The following is a 20,290-nucleotide window of genomic DNA, read 5'->3' as shown; positions in this document are numbered from 1 at the left end:
AACTTAATGACATGACGTAAATATATAATTTGTCAAATTACAAACCCTTACCTATCCTTTGAGCGGTGGTTCGCACATGTAAAGAAATGCGTGGCTAACGCTTTGTATGCACTAATGAATCGTTTAAAAGTACACTTATCAGGCGTTGTGATGCTATATAGACAACTAATATTCTTTTGTGCTACGTTTTCTTGCGAAAACAACCCTGATCGGGCTTATTTGTCCAGCATTTCCCACAGATGCTCGATTGAATTCAGATCTGGGTTAGGTCAACACATCCAACTCGTTGTTGTACTCTTCAAACCCTTCCTAAACCACCGCCAAGCTCGTGGTTGAGGGCGTTTGTTTTTTAATGTAAAGCAACTGTGTCACATCTTTTATGCATGAAAAGTGCTATATAAATAAGTTTTGACTGATTGATTTCCTTCTTCTGCACCAGGAGTACTTTTGGTACTTTAGATTACTTTATTGTTGTTCTTTTGGCCTGGCATATATCAGAGAAAAATAAAACAAAACAAAACATAGTGCACACAAGGATTGTGACAGTTGCCTGCAATAATTCTACATTGTGATGTGCTTACTTTACTTTGCTTTACTTACTTTTACTTAAGTAAACAGTAGCTAACAGGGACAACTACATTTTATTGACATAATGTTTGTTTAATGTCACCTTGTCCAAAGAAACGTGGCAGCTAGAAAGACGGTAAATTCCGAAGACTGACTCTGAATGCATGTTTATTTAATCCAAAACGCATGATTTCCATTTTCTGAGCCTTGCATAAAAATGCTTAAGTGTTGTTGATGTGTAAAGTATGCAAATAGCATGCCTCCCACTCAACAAGAATCCAGTTTCATTTAATTGCAGTTTAAAACTTGCACAGACTTGAAGTCTGAGCAGTGAACAACGCGAATGGTTTACTTTGATCAGTCATGGTTTTATAAATTCATTTCACACAAAACCAACCCTTTCTGAGAAATGCAGACATAGCTAATGTTTACCTGAGTCTTTTCAAAATGGCCCACATAGAAATGTTTGATTACATTCTGCTGAAGTTGAAACCTGTATATACATGTGTGTATCAGATACGGAATTAAGCCCAGATTCTGGAGAATAATGGGATGTGTCACTGAATAAAAATGGTGACCTGAGCAACCATTACACATCATTGTAACTTAATGACATGACGTAAATATATAATTTGTCAAATTACAGACCCTTAGCTATCCTGACAGGGTGTTTTACACTATTCAGTTGAAAGCTTTCCTTTGTGAGAGATAAGTGTAGTGTGTAATGCACCCTGTGATTATAATTGTGGCACCCCAGCTTCAGTTAAAAGTCAGCCAAGAAATGGCTGACGTGTCAGTATTATAATAGTGTCATAGAACAAGTTCTAGGTCTCAATCTTGTGTTATATCTACAAATCTTATTTAAACTGTGTAAAACTCGTGGAATGGCAGTCACTTTTATTGGAAGAATTGCAAAAATGACATTAAAGACATTATCTGCACTTTGCAAATTCATCCCGCGGGCCAGACTAGAGCCAAAAGTGGCCCACTAGAGACCGTATGCTTGACACCTGTGCATTATGGCCTAATGTAGTTGCCTCCTCCGTGGCAGCAGGGGGCGCTAACGCACCTGAGCCCAGTTCTTCTCGCTGAATGCAGGAGGTGTACACTGCTAGCTGTCAAGCTGGCAGGTGAGAGACATTTCTGCTGTTTTACGGCTGTCGCTTTGTTTGTTTGTTTGCTTTTTTTTCATGTAGAACTTTAAGCAGCGTCTTTATATACAGTACCGATCGCGATAACAGTAAATTCTGAAATTATATTTGGTTAAAGGAGCTCGTCTCGGGGTTAGCTAGTGAGCTAGCTGTAGTGAGCTATCCAGTGTCGGCTAAAACATTTACTTTACTTCATTTTAATTCTCCCACCTGGCCAAACGTGCATTGACATAGTCACATTCATTTTAGACTTTGTATTATGTGTCTACTGTTTCTCTTTGGAGGCTTTATTTTCGTCAAACATAGTAAATTAGTCGGGAGATCTGAGCGTAGCTGACATACATTAAATGACATGAAAATTAGCGCTAGTGTAATAATGTGAATTGAATTATCATATGCGGTGCATAAAAACACTAAGGAATGACTTTTCACAACAGCAAACTCCTCTGTTTGTAGGTGTTTTCAATAACAATGGATCAGAAAATTCCCTATGATGACTACCAGCTGCCCGTGGTGTTCCTGCCTTCTTACGAGAACCCACCAGCGTGGATACCTCCTCAAGAGGTACGTTACATTTTATATGGGTTTATTACACTCTGTAATGAAACACACATACACCTCTTGTGAATGTCCACAAAGTTCGGCTGGTTATTGTTTTTCTGAATCTGCCAGCTGCCAAGGAGGCTTCTCAGTTGTCATGGAGATGACGCAGATGTGGTCACAACACTGTCTGACTGTGGCCGTTTACTAATAATGGGTGGACACATGCAGGCGTGGGATGATACTTAAAGGTGTTTTCTCTTGTCTTTGTCTGACTTTCATTTACTCCCGTTTAGTGACTTAATTTTCAGTCAGTGTTTTTTTTAGTCTGTTTCACATCTGTCCTGTTCCCTGGACAAGACACATTTATCATTATCACCACCACCCTACAGTAGAAGGTACCACAAGACTGTCCGGATCTCAGAAACCTACATCACTTACAGTCACACTGAGTTACCACATATATTGCACAGATGTGTGATTATTAACCACCACAGATGTATCACATGTACATCACCACAAAAACGTTTCACGTGTAATTGTTACAAACTGTATCCACATGAGAAGATTTTCCAGGTCAAACGAACGTGAGGTCATCTAGACTCGTTTTAGTTTTCATTTCACCACTTTATCCTTTCATCTAAGTGGCTTCTCGAGTACTGATAAAGGCCATTTGTGACTGACAATCCTCATGATGACGAGCGCCCTTAACTGATGTTGATTTACAAAAAAGGGCAATACAGAAACTTGAAGTTTACAGGAAATACTCGTTCTTCGTTCCGCTAGCTTTTGCCTGGCCCAGCAGTGAAGGATCACAGAGCTATGGGAATTTTGCATAAAGCCCCGAACCAACTGCTGCTCATTGAAAAGGGCAGAAAGTCTCATGCCGTCATCATGACACTTACTGATGACACATCTGCACAGCGAAGTGCTGCCTTAAAGGCGACACACCTGTGAATTTCATAACTGAAGAAGCCACTTAGATGAGTAGTGAAATGTCCTCAGAAAAGGTCCGTATTTACACACAGTTTTGTCTTCTCTTGTCGTTGCTGTTGTTTTTTGCAAATAAATTGCAGAAATTTGAAGTTATTTGAATGCATTTGTTTCAGATCTTGCACATATTACATACAGACACTGTGTCACAGCATTCTTTCAAACTGCCTCTATTATTACACCTTTCCACTTGTGAAGATACATCTCGTCCTATATATGTCCCCAAATCACAGAGCTGGAGTTAGTGGAGATCTGAAGAAGATTCAGGGTGTGATGACAGCGTTATGTGTTGCTTTAAAATGCTTTAAACTTCCGGTTTAAAGGAATTAACTTTAAGCCGCAGCACATGAACCTCATCTGCTGACCCTACTTTTTGTCAAAAATGTAACACTAAATATTTTCATGATAGCGATGTCCTGCATCACCACTTTCTGCAGAGGTTGGGAACTCTTATCAGGTTTCTCATAATAGCCGTGTAGAGTGAATCCCTGTGAGATTCTAGCAAAGACTCACAGTTTTGTTCTTCCTTTCTTGTTTAATTTCTAGCGAGTTCACCACCCCGACTACAACAACGAGCTCACCCAGTTCCTGCCTCGCACCGTAGTGTTGAAGAAACCTCCAGGAGCACAGCTGGGCTTCAACATCCGAGGGGGCAAGGCGTCACAGTTAGGAATCTTTATATCTAAGGTACATGCGCAGGGTTGGTCCATACTTGAAAAGCTGTTTGTTCTTCAAAAGTGTCCACATTGCAGTGTTTAAATTTGTGCGTGTGTGTGACATGTTGGCAGGTGGTTCCAGACTCTGACGCTCACAGAGCGGGTCTACAGGAGGGAGATCAGGTTCTTTCTGTCAATGAGGTTGATTTTCAAGACATCGAGCACTCAAGAGTAAGTCGGAGCTGAGGTCCAGGCAAACTGAGTCAACACATTATCTGATAGTAGTCGACAAACGAGAGTTAACCTAGTTTCAGTATGTTTCCAGTCACATCATCTGATGGTTCCGTGTTCCTTCTAAAGTGTCAGATGATCACAGCTTCAGAAACCTGTTTTGTTTTTTGTTGTTGTTTTTTTTTCTTCAGTAATTCTCACCGACATCTGTGGAGCACTTATTCTGAAACCAAAACCACGCATTTCAGTTCCTGTTTATATGTAGGAGAAGAAATGATGAAATTGATCAAAACGTTACAGCTTGGCACAGGGATCTAGTTTGTGCCTCTGACTTAACCATCACATCACGTGTTAAGGGTCAAATCTGAAAATCTCGCAGCTTATTAGTATGAGCCCACAGTGTCATTGTTGTCTAATCATTATAATCCATTATGTATCAGTGTATTTTTATGTATGTGTATTCTGTTGACATGAAGAACACACATTGTGTTGAAACTAATTTGATGGAGGATGACTTTTCTCGTCCCTTTCAGGCCGTAGAGATTCTGAAAACGGCCAGAGAAATCCTGATGAGGGTTCGCTTCTTTCCTTACAGTAAGTGTCGTTCTATTAAATTATACCAGGAGCGTGGTGACAAACTAGAAATGAGCATTGCTTTGTCATATCTGTTGATGTTCCATGTGTTTTCTTAAGATATTTAAAGTATTTATCCCACACAGTGGAGAAATACACACATGCAGCAGCATGTAAAGGACAGTTTTGTGGAATAAGATTTGAGTTGAGTAAAATGTCTTTATCTACTCCTCTGGGTGGGAGGGAGGTGTTGTAACAGCACCAGCAAAAATATTTAAGGTTTTGTTGTTGTGAAGTGTTGCTATTAGGATGAGATAAGATAAAAGACCATTTTTTTAAGGAATCGTTCGCTTAGTTTGTGTTTGATTGCGTCAGACTCCAGTCCGTCCTGCATTTCTAACACAGATTGTATCTGTTATCATCCCCATCTGTGCTATCACAGTGTTACATAGCTTATCCAACTGCAAATGTAAAAAGTTCACGTGCGACACGGGGAGAAAATAAAGAACATATTTGTGAAGAATCAACACATATCTGCATGTTATAACACCTTTCGTTCCACGATAACTATCAGAGTGATCTGAGCGCAGGCTTCAATGAGAAACAACAAAAAACAGCCTTTGGTGTCAGTGAATTATATCATGCTGGTAGGTTATATAATAACGTGCCTTTCTATAATGTTGTGCGTCGTGTGTTCATTTATCAGACTATCAAAGGCAGAAGGAGAGGACTGTACACTAGATGGCAGCAGAGGAAGAGAGAGAGAGAGAGAGAGATGAGAGGTGGACACTTCACATCACATCAGTGCGTTCCTCCCACGCACTCTGGCCTCTATTCTGTCTCAGCTTCAAGATGACTGATAAACGAATAACACTTTCAGTCCTCTATGTAAGGAAAAAAATATTATCTGTTAAAGGCTTGTTTTCGAAGGGAGTGGTTTACTTCACACATGATGATTTCTACTCCATCAAGACGTAGAGACAGGAAGTCTTTTATATATTTTTTATGGATCAGAAAATGTTTAATCTGAACCACTGACGTTTTAAATAATGAATTATAGAACTAATAAATGTTAGCATTAATAAAAGCTGCATTCCCGAACGTTACAGTCCCGTGGATTTGGAGACACCTGTAGTTACCGGTGGTGACAGAAAAATGTGGTTGAGTGCCACAGATTTCAGGGGGAAAATCAAAAACAAGCCGTCGCATTGTAATTGGCTGTTTCCCATCAGTCTGTGAGCGACTGGGATTTACATTCACGTGGGATGAGACTGTGAAGAGCAGAGCGAACTGGTTACTCCTCCCTGGATGTCAGGAGGTGTGGAGCCTGTCGCCTGCAGCTCGCAGCTCTTCGTCAACAACCCGCCACCGCTGCTCCTGGTTCCATCCCTCCCTGAAACACGTTCGTAGATGTATCACTGGCGGACAACAGCGACAAGCGCTGGTCTCACTGTTGCATTCTCAGTTGTGTTTAATGTTCTTAAAGGGAAGCTGCAGCAGTAGGAATTCAGATTTCACTAGCAACAACTTTGAAACCTGTATGGTGACAATTTTAAGATTTTACATCCAGGTATCTGTTTGTAGATGCTACATTAGTTGTAACCTAAAACTCTCATTCTTCGAGGAATGTTGCCACAGACACCCACTTTAAAATGATATAAAATATCTAAATATTGCTGCATTTATATCAGAGGACCATAAGCTCAGTTATTTTGTTCCCCCATTCAGTTATGCAGCAGACGTTAATTTAAATGAAAATGTTCAAGAGCTAGCTTTAAGAGTAGCATTTTAGCACCGACATAAAAAATAAAAATAAAATAAAATAGAGACTGTATATTTTACTACACATTTGGTACACAGTGAGTAGAGGCTGTCAGAGGAAATGATTTCTGGTCTTTTTTAAAATATCACTGACTATTTGTACATGTTTAACTCATATTTAGTAACGTCTTATATATATTAAATAATAAGTTAATATAAATGTGCATTTCAATGAGGACTACTTACTGTAGAATTTTCATTTTTATGTTTTTCATGACAAGTTTTATCTCCTGTTCCATTGCCAAACAGCTGACAACAAGGAGTTGTGACATGCCATTAAAAAGGTTAAAATGCATCTTGGCATCGCGGTAAAGCCTGTAATGGGTGTTTGTCTGAGGCTCTGGGGTTTTCATTTTAATAATTTGTCAATATTCTGTTTCACACTAATAGCTTTCACAAATGTCTGATTTATTATTATTATTATTTTTGCATAATCTGTCATCATTTTTTTCTATAATGTAAGCTGATGATACAAGATGCCCAAAAATAAAAGGTTTTGAACCCTGGTTAACTTTGACTTTGTACTGACGACAGACTGGTTTGCTCCAGTTCAAGTAGCAAAACTTGTTCCACTCTGTAGGCTGGTTTCTCCTGAAACTGTCACAGAAGAGGAATGCAGTCAGTCACAGACTTCTGGAGCAATGTAACTCTGTAAAGGTTTATTCACAAGAGGCTGTGCATCCACCTAACATTAAATATACAAAGAAGAACGACATGGTGACCTCAGCGTGCGCAGCTTCATTCCATCAGCCGTCTGTGTGCGGTAACTTGAAATAAATAAATAAAATACGAGATACCCTTCGAGGCCGTTTAAATCCTTCAAGTAAAGGCATATTTGACTGATAAAATACAACACAGCTATGTACACGTTGCACGTTAATGCAGCTTACATGTTGTTGATCCCCTGTCATCCGCTCAAATCTTCATTTCACACTGAAGACAAAAATGTAGAAAACTGACTAAAATAATATGAACGTAGGAATCAGACATTCACAATTAAAAAGCAATACTAGTAGCAGAAGAGTAAAAAAAAAATAAAGTGACTATTTTAAGTGTCCGTCTCCAAAAGAAAAACGGGTTAAAACAGTTTCTAGTGTGTTTGAACAATGTGTAAAAAAAACAAAAACAAAATACACAACTCTTACTTTCACCGCGATGTCTAACCTTATTGCTGTTCACAGTCAAAACACACCCCTAAGCTTCATTTCCCATGACTTTAAACTGTTTGTGTGTGTGTGTGTTTGTGTTTTTTTTTTAATGTAGCTGCAACTAATAATGCCTCAACAGAGGAGAATGTATTGTAAATGTAGTGCTGTAACAATGTCCCATTCAGACCCGAACACCTCTAATCCTGTGCGCTGTGAAGGAACGGCGCGATGTCAGCGCACACAGAAGTGACGTTTAGCTCGGTTCGTCGTGGACTGAGGTGAATGGCAACTTGATCTGTGCTCATTTCCATCTGGAAGGACAGGTGTAAACACTTCATACTCTTGCTCATCCTGAAAAAAGGCACACTGATTTGGAGAACTGGAGGATTGCGGGGGGATCTCAAGTCCTCTTTTTTTCTATTTTCTCATTTTGTTTTTCTTGTCGAGTCTCTCCCTCTCGGCCGCCCTTCCTCCCAGTCGCTTTGTTGGGAATTTAGCTGCTGTCCTCGCTGTCCTGAGCGTCCTGCTTGAAGCTTTCGTCTACGTTCTCCAGCGAGTCTGCCCTCTGTATGGACAGCTGAGCGGGGTCCATCGTGGGCAGGGTGCTCTGCTCCGGGAACAGCCACGGCTTCTGGCCGGGACAGTTCTGCCGTTTCCACTCGGGGTAGTTCTGGCCCGCCTTGAGTACGCTCTTCATCACCTTGAAGGAGAGGAGGAGACGACAGGATTGTCAGAGGGAGGGCTGCGGTCTGACAACGAGGATTAAACCGCACCTTGGTTCTCATTCAAACAAACGATGTGTAACCGACTGTGCTGATTGTGGAAAACGGTTTGTGAGTCGGCACACATCAGTGTTAATGAACGCTCGGGTGAACAGAATTTCCTGAAGGTCGGTAAACTTTCGCTTATGTGCGTGGAGAGAGACATGAGAGAGGACATAAACAAAGACAACATCTCTTCCTTCTGTGGTTTAATCTGATACGGCCAACTGTCTTTTATGGGATGCCAAAATGTTTTGAACATTTTTTTTGCGGTTGATGATTAAATCTAGTATAAAAATAGGCACATTTAAAGACAATTCTATTGTAGGCTCTTAGATTTAAACAGTAGTAAATCCTGTCATAATCCTTTTTTTAATAGCTGGATAAGACCGTACTTTGAATCACAGCCTCGTGCTTAAAGCACTCTTTGTTTCTCATGTCTTGATGTTTTACCCCGCACCTAGAAAAGAGGTTCAGTGTTGAGCGCGTTGAGTTTAAAAGTATGCGTCTCTCTCACACACTCGTCGATACACTTTACTCTGAATAGTTTCAATCTACGGACGATATGAAACCCGGGGAACGAGTTCCTCCAGGAGAGCGAGCTGAGATACTCCTTTGTGAGCAGCCTCTCCGAAATCACGTTTCTATGGTTACCATTGTCCTCTAAGACACGTGAAACCCCCACTCCCTCGCGGGCACACACCTCTCGCACACTTCACCTCGTGGACACACACCCACGCTGTCACACACATTGATAAGCCGATAGCCCGGATCACTTTCAGCTCCGCTGTGCGGCCACTAGAAGCGAAACCCTGAGAGTTCGTGGTTACTTACCCGAGGAGCGAGAACCTGCGATGCTTTGTTCACCATCCACTTTGGAAGAGAGCCTAGATGAGGGGAGAGAAAAAAAAAAGTTTAAGAACAACTCTAAAAGAGTTTGAGCAACGATACAGAAGGTAGTTTCTCAGACATGGCTTTACCTTTGGGGTCGGCTTGCGAAAGGTACGTGAAGATGCAACTGTTGGGTCCCGTGGGCTTGATGTAGTAGCCGGTCAAGATGGAAATGGCTCTCACCAGGTCGCTGCGAGGGGGGTATTTCTGCGGTCGAACCAGAGCAGTTTGCACAATAATGAGGAAAAACAGTTTTTGCATAAAAAACAACCCATAATGCAATTCAGACATGCATGCACACTGTCAGAGCAGAGCGGGGGGAAAAAATGAAGAACTACAGGTGCCAGAAAAGCTGCAGACGCTGTATGTTTGAAGGCAGGCGTTGCTGTGTTGCTATGTGTCTTGGAGAGCGCGAGGGAGGCGGCGTACCGGGTGTTTGACTGAGAAGTTTATGATGATGTACTCGTCATCCGTCACCCGCCAAGAACGCAGAGTCACAACATCTCTGTTCTTTATCGGCTTTGGACACAGCCCTGCAGAGAAAAGAAAAGAAAAACAATAAGACACTAAAATAATCCTGACTGGCTCCTGCAGTGTTGTTTTTTTTTTTTTTTTTCTTTTCAAACCAACACAACCTCTGATCAAGTGAACCCTTGTTGTGGCAATACATATGTGGGTGTAACAAGAAGCTGCTCATTCTTCATCCCTGAGGGCTGCACCAGCTCGAGAAAGTGTCAACAGTAGCAACGGGTTTTAATTAAACATGGATGTTCTTAGCTATTGATGGGTTTAAAAAGGAAAATGGTACATTTGCATAAAGACATACGTGTAAAAATGTGTTGCTGCTTCTAGGGCAACTACTGGCTGCTTTGTTTATGACTCAAAATAGAAAGTCTGTTTCACTCTATTACCTATACATATGTACACACCACATAAACTATGCAGATTTTAATCATTTAGAACAGAATATAAGATTGTTATTGATCCTTGTAAATGATTTGCCTTTTTCTTAATTCCCTTTGCGCCATGAAGGTGAAACGGAGCCGGGCCTACTCTGTAGACTAACAGGTTTGTGACGGGATACAAACACAATGTGGGAAAGATTGAACAGATAGAGGAGTGCTCACAGGAGTAATATCCCACATCAGCGTTCTCAGAGAGCCGGGCAATGTCAAAGCTCTCCAGCATGGTGGGGTCCCACTTCTTACGGTACTGGCCATCATGAAGGACGTCGTACATGGTGGCAGCTGACACATCCTTGACTGTGATTCTGCACTGAAACACGCGATCAAGTGTTTATATAAATATAAATACACACACACACACACACACACATATATATATATATATATACATAAAATATGACGGACAAAATAAAGTGGGAAGGGTGCCAATAGAATTTGAATGAACTTACCTTGATCTTGTGGATTTTAGTTGTCTGATTTGTTGGAGAGACTTCGACCCAAACTTGCATGCCGTTACTGTCATACTTGCTGAGCCAATTCTCGGTGGATAAACACTGCTTTCTGAAGTCGGCAAAGGCCGCATCGTCGGGCAAAATATTCGACTTAGACATCTCCGTGTGTTATAAAATAAATCTTCCTTTTTTTAAAAAATAAAAATAAATAAATAAATAAAAAATCGCTGAGGCTGCTCGGTCCGAGGCGGAGAAGTGCGGTGACCTTTCACGCTGGTGAAGTTTGAGGCTTCTGTGGTTGTGTGCTACCGGTGAGAGGAATATATGCTGATCGCCAGGCAAGTCGGGCAGGATTTTTGTGCTGGATTCCTGAGCCATGCCTCCCGAGGCCGAACACCTGCTGACGTAACTTCCTGGATCCAGGTGTGCGTAAAGAAAAAAAATAATAATGATGGCCACGCCCCTAAAGGGTTAACACGCCACGGCTTCAACAAAGAAACGCAGCTACTAGACGAGAGGTTTGAGCTGATACCAGAGGATACCGCACAAAGATTAGGTTTTTATATCGGTGAAGGCTTAAGATGATAACAGAGCTCTGTGTGTGTGAGTGTGTGTGCTGTGGGCTGAGCACCGTGGGCAACTCAGGGGTGTGGGTAGGTGAGAACTGCTCAGTGTTGATGCAGCCGCAGTTTCATCACGACTATAAATGTTAAACAATAAACTAGCTGTGTGTGGAAGTATCTGTGTAATAAATCTGTATACATCCTCTGTATTTCAATCTGGAGTTATCTGCCTTTAACACAGGCCTATTTGTATAGAATAATAAAGCCTGATAAAATAAAAATCTAAATTAAAGCCCCTTGTAAGCTGAATTAAAATTTAACACGATGTGCATGTAATAAAGTTTTATAGCTACAATAAAATACAACCATAGCGGCATAACAGATCAAGCCGACTGTAACCAACCATAAAAAAAATCAGGGTAATCAATCAATCACATTGATTTTGAAATATTCCACACATTTTACACAACTGTTTATTTCCAAACTACTTTCAGAATCAGACAAGTGTGTTTGTTTTGTTTTTTTTGTGGCTGACCACCTTGACCTTCAGACGGTCCTCAAGAAATGTTCCCTCTCAAGTAGCCTGAAGCCAAACGTAGTTGAGATTAACCAGTGAAGCCATGTCACAAAGTGAGGACTGCATGTAACGGCCTAATTTCCCCCATATGATGTTACAACTCTGAAGGCCTCAAACACGGATTCAGAGTGTAAAGGAGATACGTAGCTCTAAACACGCACAGAGATCTTATGTTACATATTATTAATCGGGAAGACACAATGAACACCAGTGAGTTCCCACACACAGACAGCACAGTGTGGCCGTATCCCTTTAATAAGGCCTGTCAGTGTAGTGACTCGTGGCCGTTAAGTTTATGCAACTCAAGTTCACTTTTTTATTATCACACACACACATACACACACACACTGCGTAGCTTTGTCCCATAACGAGCTCTGGTGACGTCGGGCTTGTGCGCAACGCATTCTCATGCTCCTTTTTGGCCACACCTGTGTGTTGTAATATTTTATGCTGAGATGTATTGCCCAATGAGTAGTTTCAGTCTACACACACACACCTACACCCAACAGGGGCTCCACCCTTAACTGAGGAGCGGCGAGCTATTAATTACAAACCGCACAGGAGGTTTATCATTTTGGTGAAATATCTTTATTTTTATTCCATGTGATAGGCCTACACTTGTGTTTCATTAACTCTCCTTTTTATACATAAGATAGTAATAGTACATTATTCACACAAACGTTGCTAAACACGAGTAGACATCATATTTCAAATGGACAGACACGATTCAGAATAGCACAAAGCTGAGTATTTAGTCGGTGACACGCAATAGAAGAGCTGCTCATGTTAAAATGGTCGTTTGTGATGTGAGGAAATGCTTAAACCTTCGAATCCGCGTTTTAAAACTTTTTTTTTTTCTTTAAAACGAGCTTCAGCAAATGACCAGTGTCTTTTGTTGTGCTATGGCTAGTTAGTTGGTTTGTGTTACACTGCGCGTGTGTCTGGAGACGGTGCAGCCTTTTTTTTACCTGTGACCTTATGAACCACGCTACTGACTATACAGGAAAAAAAAAACATCACCAGGCCTAAGTGTCACCTTCAGGTGGCGCCTCGGCAGACACGCAAACAATAAATAAAGTAAACTGTTTAACATGCGTGTCAGCGTCTGCACTTTTGGTCGAGCGAAACAATGTTATCAGTATGTCTGAGTAACAAAATAAATAAAAGCATAAAACCGACAGTCCTACACAGGCAATAGCAATACAGCACGGATACTGCAACTAACTTCTCTGCACTTTATTTTTTACAGCAAGGGGTGTTAGTAAGCATTAGCCGTATCTGAGGACATCTACCTACCAGCTCTACAAAACGACTATTGAAGCCATGAACCAGTCAGCAGGCTTCTTTGATATTTTACAATATTGTGGCTTGATTCAGTGCACAACGTTGGTGAACAAACAAGCAAGGCATCTGTGTTCTTATCCATATAAATCCTGCAGGGTGGGCATGCTGCATGTTCTCGCAATAGTGTAATCAACACAACACAAATTATCGATGAGATGGGGGCACGTCGTAGCAACCAGAGTGACAACTCTCCATCAACGTGGAAAACTTTTCTTTTTTTTTTTCCCTCTCCCCTCATTAGGCCCTTCTAGTAACTGAAAACCTCCTCCTCAGATGTGTTAGTATGCGTGCAGCTAATTTAACGACAGTGGAAAGATAATTGCTATAGCTTTAATGCAGACTTACTGCATTTACAGGTTAGTATAGGTTTCGAATGAACCTGGGGTGGCTTCGCTTTCGCAATAAAGGAGATCTACTTCCTCGTTACACAACTCTTTGCAGGTACTGTATTGAAATCTGAAAAGGTAATTTGGTCTTCCAACACACTGCTGTATTGGATTTTAAGCCAGGAGATGTGCTATAAGTAAACGGTCCCAAAGGGTTAATTTGAGTCTAATGGTGTAATATGTTGGTTAGCAATGGCGTAAATTCACTGGTCCTGTCTCTACTTCCTCAAAATAAGAAAAAGTCAAGAATCAGGTCGATTGAAACAGGCAAACTCTCCACTCAAAATTCAAAAATAAAAAATAAAATACAACAGGCAGAGAGCTCGGCCTCGCAGAGTCATTTAAATAATCCCAAGCAGTTTCACTTTACAACGACGAGAGTAACAGCACTAAGATTCTGAACTGTGCAATAACTCAAGAGCGGTTAGCTATGTCAGTCTGCAATCCTATATAATGCCATGCAACTGGATGAAATCTGAACATATCATTTAACTTATTCCTTGTTTTAAACGTTTACTATTTGAACCTTCCCCCCCTCCCCAGATAATCTGTTTCAAAACAGTAATGCACATCCACACGGTTACTCTGAAAAGTCACTGAGTCGAAAAGGAAAAGAAAAATAAAATAAAAAGAGAGACAGGTCCTCCATCCCAGTAGCTGCGAGCCAAGGGTGGAGAGAGTGGCCACTGAGAGACAAGCTGTTGGTGGGGTGGAGACAGGCTGGGTGGGGGTGAGATGTACTAGCATGAGCAGCTGCTCTCGGTTACAGTCATCTCTGGCTGTTTCTCCAGTTTGATGTCGATCACTGATTAGCGATAGTTAAGCAACAATATTGGTGGATTGAAAATTTTATTTCAGTACTGCAGGATAATCTGTCACCTCATTCCTTTCTTTCCTGCCCCGCAAATAAACAGTTTATTAAACATTCTACACATTACAGGAAGAATCTGTGGTGAAAGTAAAAGGATACTGTCCTCTTTGCTTTTCTCTGGTGTGCTGTCCATCCCAGGCAATGCAGCAGCAACACGTCGGAACAGCTAAAAAAAATAAATAAAAGAAAGTCAGAAGAATTAAACAGCTGAACGTGTTAGCAATCGCTCTTACAAGAAGACGATATAAAACAAGGTGCAGTCAAACTGGGATGGATGATATGGATGCAATCCTCTGTTTTGATACGGAAGTATCACGGCAGTAATTTTTCTGCACTATAGTTCATTAGGTGCACTAGTGACAACGAATGTGGTCCAATATAAAAAGTCCCGCACTAAATCTCTCTGCACGAGTGTTTTAATGTAGAGTTTACGCTGAAACAACATCAGAAAGGTGGTGATTAAACCGTGTGATCATTTTGTGGGATGTATTTCGTGGCGCTGTTAAACTGCAGTGAATTAAACGCTAAAGTTTTTCTGTTGTCAGCGCAGCCCACGGATATAGAAACATGTGTCGGTACATGCAGTACAATTAACTCGCACCACAACCACAGCCTCCAAAATGAAAACACAGTGGAATCAACAGCTCTCTAATTTTAAACTAAGGCCGAACACCATAACTTTTATGAAACTAAAATGTAGTGCATTTACTGTTATATTATTTGTTTTCACTTGTGAACCTAATGCACTGGTAAATTTCTGCATTTATGCCTGAAATATGTTGTTAGAGTTTAAGTTTGCAACGTTAAATTTATGTAAAAATCCATGAATCCTCCAACACGGAGATAATAGAAATTTTGCCGATTAATCTGGACGACGATAAAACAATTAGTTTCCTTTTGACGGCACACATCATATCACCCAGCCACACTGTGCTTCTAGAGACAGCGACTAGTTACTCCTAGAAATAAAACAAAAACAAACACACGAACCAGTTAAAGCAGGGAACCAAAACATGATTGTGGTTGCCATTTTGTACAAGAGCGTAAATGTGAAGGTAGCCGCGGTAACCGCCTCCACTGAGCGAGTCTATTATTTGCACAGATCACAGAAATCTTTTGAAAAAGCTGCAGAAGTCGTAGGGTATCAGACAGAAAGTCACAGAAACACAGGAAACCTTTGCAGAAAAATAAAAGTGAGACTATACTGAAACCTAAACAAGCAAAAGGCTAGGAGGGAAGAGGGGGGGGGGCATGGCAGGTAGTGTTATGAGGGCAAAGAGAGGCAGAAGAAGAGAAGTAGAGAATTTGAGGGTAGAATCAGCTCAACTACCCGGAGAAAACAGAGTCGCTACCTGTTTGACATTGTAGCCAGTCTTTGCGCTGGTTTCAATGAACATGACATTGAGTTCCTTAGCTCTCTGCTCGCCCTCCTCCGTGGTGATCTGTCTGCTCCAGTAAAAGCAGAAAGGCGGGAGACGGACGAACAGAAACGGAAACGTCGCAAAGGGGACAGGCCGAAAAGTAGGAAGAGAGAAGAGATGGAGAGAAAAACAAAGACAGCTCAACACTGGATCTCGTTTTGAGTGGGAGAAAGAGAGGTTAGTTTATCACTCGGACAGAAGGGGAAGTGGACGAGGGGAGGGAAGCCGTTGTGCCGAGTAAACACGAAGCGGGAGGAAATCGACTCCAGAGGTCACTCATTCACTCGACAGCCACACTCTAATCCACACAATAATCCACACGGAGGAGATCCACAGCTAAGTTGCTTACAAGCGGGCCTCCCTGACCTGCGCTGGAAACAGGAAGATTTATCAGTTTAACACCGTCTGTAGCTGAACACCAACCTGTTTGACGTTATAGCCAGCCTTGGCACTGGTCTCTATGTACATCACATTGAGCTCACGAGCTTTCCTCTCTGCCGCCTCAACAGAAACTTGCCTGCCGTGGTCCCGGGGAGGGGGAGGGGGAGGAAGTGTTGTGGAGTGTTTTGTCGAAGGAAACACACACAAAAAAAAAAATAAATAAATAAAGACAAAATGAAATGGAGAGAACATACCAGGAAGAGCAACAATAGGGTAAGATAAAGAAATAAAAGGCAGAACAGAAAAATGATCAAATCATAAAGAACTTGAATTGCTAATAAAAAAATAAAAAGTCAGAGTATGCAACATATCGGGAAATGATGAAAGTAAAAATCAGATGAGATGCACTTAAGGAAAAGAAAAGTGGGACTCCAGGCTTTGGCATAGTTTTCATACAACAATACTCTCCTAACAAGTTTCTAATAGTAGTAAAAAAGATAAAACTACAGTATACATCAAGCTGTGTTAACACACTACAACAATCATTACTATAATCATCCACACTCGTCACACAACCGTGTACCTTTTATCCGCTAAGTCTGTTTTGTTCCCAACAAGCATGATAATGACATCACTTCCTCGTTCTGTTCTAACATCATCAATCCACTTTGAGGTTTGCTGGAACGAATTAAGATCTGCAAGAGGAAAATAAACAAAAGAGAATTATTGTACGCTCAACAACCACGTGGAGCCTCAAAACACATTTGCTCTATTAGCTACAGGTTAAACAAGTGCACAGGCTGGAAATAATCTTCACGAAAAAAGGCAGAACACCTCATGTGAGAGAAGCTCATAGTCATGTGTTAGTTAGCGGACGTATTAGGAAGAGGAAAAAAAAAAAAAGAGATTAGAAGAAACCATGCCAAGACAGTTTTTCTTTGAAGTTCTCTAGAGCTCTACAGAAATGTTAGAGTACAGCCCTGACTCACTGGTGATGTCATAAACAACCACAGCAATGGTAGAGTCACGGATGTAGCTGGGAATTAGGCTACGAAAACGCTCCTGTCCAGCAGTGTCCCACAGCTGGAGCCGGACCTGAGGATAGGAATGTTGGAGAAGAAAAAACAACAAAAAGGGCAGAGATAAAGAAAGGCACAAGAAGAACGAGGAGGTGGAGGGCAGGCACAAAGGGAACGCAAGCCAAGCAGCAAAGATGAAAATGGATTTGAATGGAAGAATGGGGAGGGGCGCAAAGAGGACGAGGGTGACGCAAATAAGGCATGTAGTGGAGGCCCAGACGAATCATTGTTTAGGTAGTTCCACTGGACATTTTCTTTTATGTCTCCCATTTGCCTCATATGTGGCAGAATTTAAGAAGAGAAGACCCACATTCCCACATTCACAGATCACTGCAGCTGATGCAAAGGGTCTGGAATAAACCATCACCATGCCGTTCAGTGGGGTTTGCTGGTAAGTGCCCTTGTTTTTTGTTTTTTTTTGCCCTTCCACATACTAAGCGAAGGACAAGGAGGAGAGGCAAGGCCATAATACCTACTGGCTATGTCATAAACCACCACAGCAGCGGCTGAGTCGCGGATGTAACTTGGGATGAGGCTGCGGAAGCGCTCCTGTCCGGCTGTATCCCAGAGCTGCAGCCGAATCTGTGGCCAGCCACGAAACAAACGAGGGAACGGGGGGGGGGGGGCATTTCATGATCCGGCCAGGGGGATGGAAGGAAAACAAAATCTTGAAATAATGATGGGAACTAACAAAAACATGTGAACATGTCTTTACACAAATCTAGGATAACGCAAAAAAACACACAATGTGAAATGGTGAGACGGAAATAAATGGTGGCTACTGCTTCAAAAGCAGACGCATGCTTTTCTAGCAATTTAAAAACGTGATCAATGGCAGTGATGAAAAAACACAATAATTTATACAGTTCTTACCGTGCGATCTTCAAGGTACATCGTTTTTGACAAAAAGTCAATGCCAATTGTTGCCTGTAAGACAATTGTTGCAATTAAACAGTGATATTTATGCATGAACTGTTAATATTTAATGTGGAGTATATATATATATGTGTGTGTGTGTGTGTGTGTGTGTGTGTGTGTATGAGAAATACAGACAACATTATAGGTTAAACATTATCAACTGACCTTTAACAAAACAATTTGAACAGTCACAGTACGAATGGCAGAGATGGCTCACATAACTTTATTTCCAAATACACAAATATCCATGATATGAATTTGTGGAAAAAATGTTTTATCCCTCTGAATCATGAGTAATCTCTTATCCATGTCTGAGAAAACTAGAGCAGTATCAGAAATCAGTATACTGTAATGGTGACTAGGTTTCTCATGTTCCATTACATCTTGATTGATGACCAAAACCGTTCTATTGTGCGTGTAAACACGTTCAGTGGTTCTGTTTAATTTAAGCTCTCACTGATGTTTTGTCATCACACACGCAAACAAAGCACCTGTGACTGGAAGGTCATGGAGCAGCTACTATGACTTAATCACACTGATAACAGTTGTGTCTAAGAAGTCAACCCAATTCCAGGACCAAAGACACTATACGAGTTTCTTGGCACACACTGTAACTTTCTTTTTTTGGATTTACCTGGTAAGTGTTGTCGAAACTGTCATACATAAACCTGGTGATGAGGGAGGTCTTCCCAACTGTAAACACAAAAACACACTAACAGCTCAGTAGCAGTTTACACATTTGGGATTTTATGAAGAAAAATGAATCAATAGGACTCGGTGACATCACATGGTGAGTAAACTGCTGTTATCACTGATGCAGTAGGACTGCTGAACCCACACGCTGAGCTGGCAGTATGGGTGGAGTCAGAAAATTTGGGAAAAAAAATAAATAAAATGAAATAACTCCTGTTATTTATTTCGTGATACGAGACTATAATTGTCGTGACAGAGACACGTCCTTAAATCACAGTCTAGTCAAATAGCGTCGGTGTCGGCCCCGGCAGCAGAAAGTAAAAATGTGTAGAGAAGGAAAAGGAAAAGGCCAGCGGGTCTGAGCCCAGTGGCCGACGTGGCTCTGCAAGACGCTGCCGCAGGAAGCTAACAGCTAACGAGCTGAACAGCGCTGCGCTGACAAATGAAGACACTCTTAATTATTTTCAGGTACACGCAGAGCCCCGTTTAAAGGCAGCGCAGCGTGATAAACGTCTCGTTTCCAATAGGAGATGATGGTGAACATCACTTGACGTTTCTGACAGTGTACCAAAGCCTAGCACCGCCGGCTAACTGCTAGCTCAAAGTAACGCACAGGCTACTATTAGCCACATTGTGCTAGTGAGATGATGCTAATGCACCGCAAACTAATCACCAGAATCGTGCAATTGCTCGCTGTTTTTAATTAGAAAACACACATAGATAGCATGCGGATCTAACAAATGTGGTAGGTTTATGTAGTTTATTGCTGACATTTATCCTTGAACCAGTGAGGTGTTTAGCTTAGCTTAGCGACCCAATGACATCATCACCACAGAGAAAGATCGGTGGGTTTAAACCCCGTTCTCGTTCCCATTATTCTTATAAACTCTACTGACATTGAAACGTTAAAACATTGCCTTATATCACTGCAGTCCCTTGACATCCACTGGACTAGTTTGCCCTGTTGGCTAATAGCTAGTTGGCTAATCTTGTCGTTTCTTCTAACATTCGGAACACATCGAGTCCAGCTTACCACTCTGTTCGCCCAGAAAGACCAGCTTGAACTTTCGTAGGGGGTTGCCAAACTCTCCGCCGCCGGTCGTGGTTGACATTTTGTCAAAAAAAAATAACCAGCTACCTAGCTGACTCGGCTAATGATGTGATGTCTAGACCGGAGAGGACCAGGCAGTGTATCTTTATCCTCACTAGCCAGCGCTATTGTTGTCTTAAACATCCAGTGGTGAAATAGCGCAACCAAGAGGCAACCACAGAGGAAAGACAGAAATGGTCACAAAAAGCCTTTTCACT

The 20,290-nt window shown here is 41.5% G+C and overlaps 3 protein-coding genes across 7 annotated transcripts; 1 reads left to right on the top strand and 2 right to left on the bottom strand.

Annotated features, from left to right (window-relative positions):
* The first annotated feature begins 1,571 nt into the window (after positions 1 to 1,571).
* pdzd11 (PDZ domain containing 11) lies at positions 1,572 to 7,038 on the top strand. The gene is made up of 6 exons (XM_047584729.1): positions 1,572 to 1,697; positions 2,175 to 2,282; positions 3,798 to 3,938; positions 4,040 to 4,138; positions 4,672 to 4,732; positions 5,418 to 7,038. The coding sequence occupies exons 2-6, from the start codon at positions 2,190 to 2,192 to the stop codon at positions 5,450 to 5,452; spliced, it is 429 nt and encodes a 142-aa protein (XP_047440685.1). The 5' UTR covers positions 1,572 to 1,697; positions 2,175 to 2,189; the 3' UTR covers positions 5,453 to 7,038.
* Positions 7,039 to 7,176: 138 nt separating this feature from the next.
* Positions 7,177 to 11,169, bottom strand: stard14 (START domain containing 14). Its single transcript, XM_047584723.1, has 6 exons — positions 10,747 to 11,169; positions 10,460 to 10,607; positions 9,762 to 9,865; positions 9,422 to 9,539; positions 9,276 to 9,328; positions 7,177 to 8,380 (listed from the first exon to the last, which is right to left on the bottom strand). The coding sequence occupies exons 1-6, from the start codon at positions 10,906 to 10,908 to the stop codon at positions 8,174 to 8,176; spliced, it is 792 nt and encodes a 263-aa protein (XP_047440679.1). The 5' UTR covers positions 10,909 to 11,169; the 3' UTR covers positions 7,177 to 8,173.
* A 1,285-nt stretch (positions 11,170 to 12,454) lies between these two features.
* rab41 (RAB41, member RAS oncogene family) lies at positions 12,455 to 20,217 on the bottom strand. 5 transcript variants are annotated; one of them, XR_007112811.1, is made up of 9 exons: positions 20,016 to 20,217; positions 18,924 to 18,982; positions 18,245 to 18,298; positions 17,282 to 17,387; positions 16,876 to 16,987; positions 16,335 to 16,428; positions 15,843 to 15,936; positions 14,590 to 14,656; positions 12,455 to 14,424 (listed from the first exon to the last, which is right to left on the bottom strand). XR_007112811.1 is itself a non-coding variant. In XM_047584727.1 (8 exons), exons 1-8 carry the CDS (start codon positions 20,092 to 20,094, stop codon positions 14,360 to 14,362), a joined length of 636 nt encoding a protein of 211 aa, XP_047440683.1. In that variant the 5' UTR covers positions 20,095 to 20,216; the 3' UTR covers positions 12,455 to 14,359. The 5 variants fall into 5 exon arrangements, 4 of the variants coding, with proteins under 4 accessions (XP_047440683.1, XP_047440682.1, XP_047440681.1 ...); XM_047584727.1 differs by lacking the exons at positions 15,843 to 15,936; positions 17,282 to 17,387 and adding an exon at positions 17,848 to 17,953 and having other exon boundaries at positions 20,016 to 20,216; XM_047584726.1 differs by lacking the exons at positions 16,335 to 16,428; positions 17,282 to 17,387 and adding an exon at positions 17,848 to 17,953 and having other exon boundaries at positions 20,016 to 20,216.
* Between the last annotated feature and the right edge of the window lie 73 nt (positions 20,218 to 20,290).

This window comes from Mugil cephalus, chromosome 5 (assembly GCF_022458985.1).
Source record: "Mugil cephalus isolate CIBA_MC_2020 chromosome 5, CIBA_Mcephalus_1.1, whole genome shotgun sequence".
NCBI lineage: Eukaryota > Metazoa > Chordata > Actinopteri > Mugiliformes > Mugilidae > Mugil > Mugil cephalus.
Note: the sequence above shows the minus strand (reverse complement) of the source record. Positions and strands in the feature narration are given on the sequence as shown.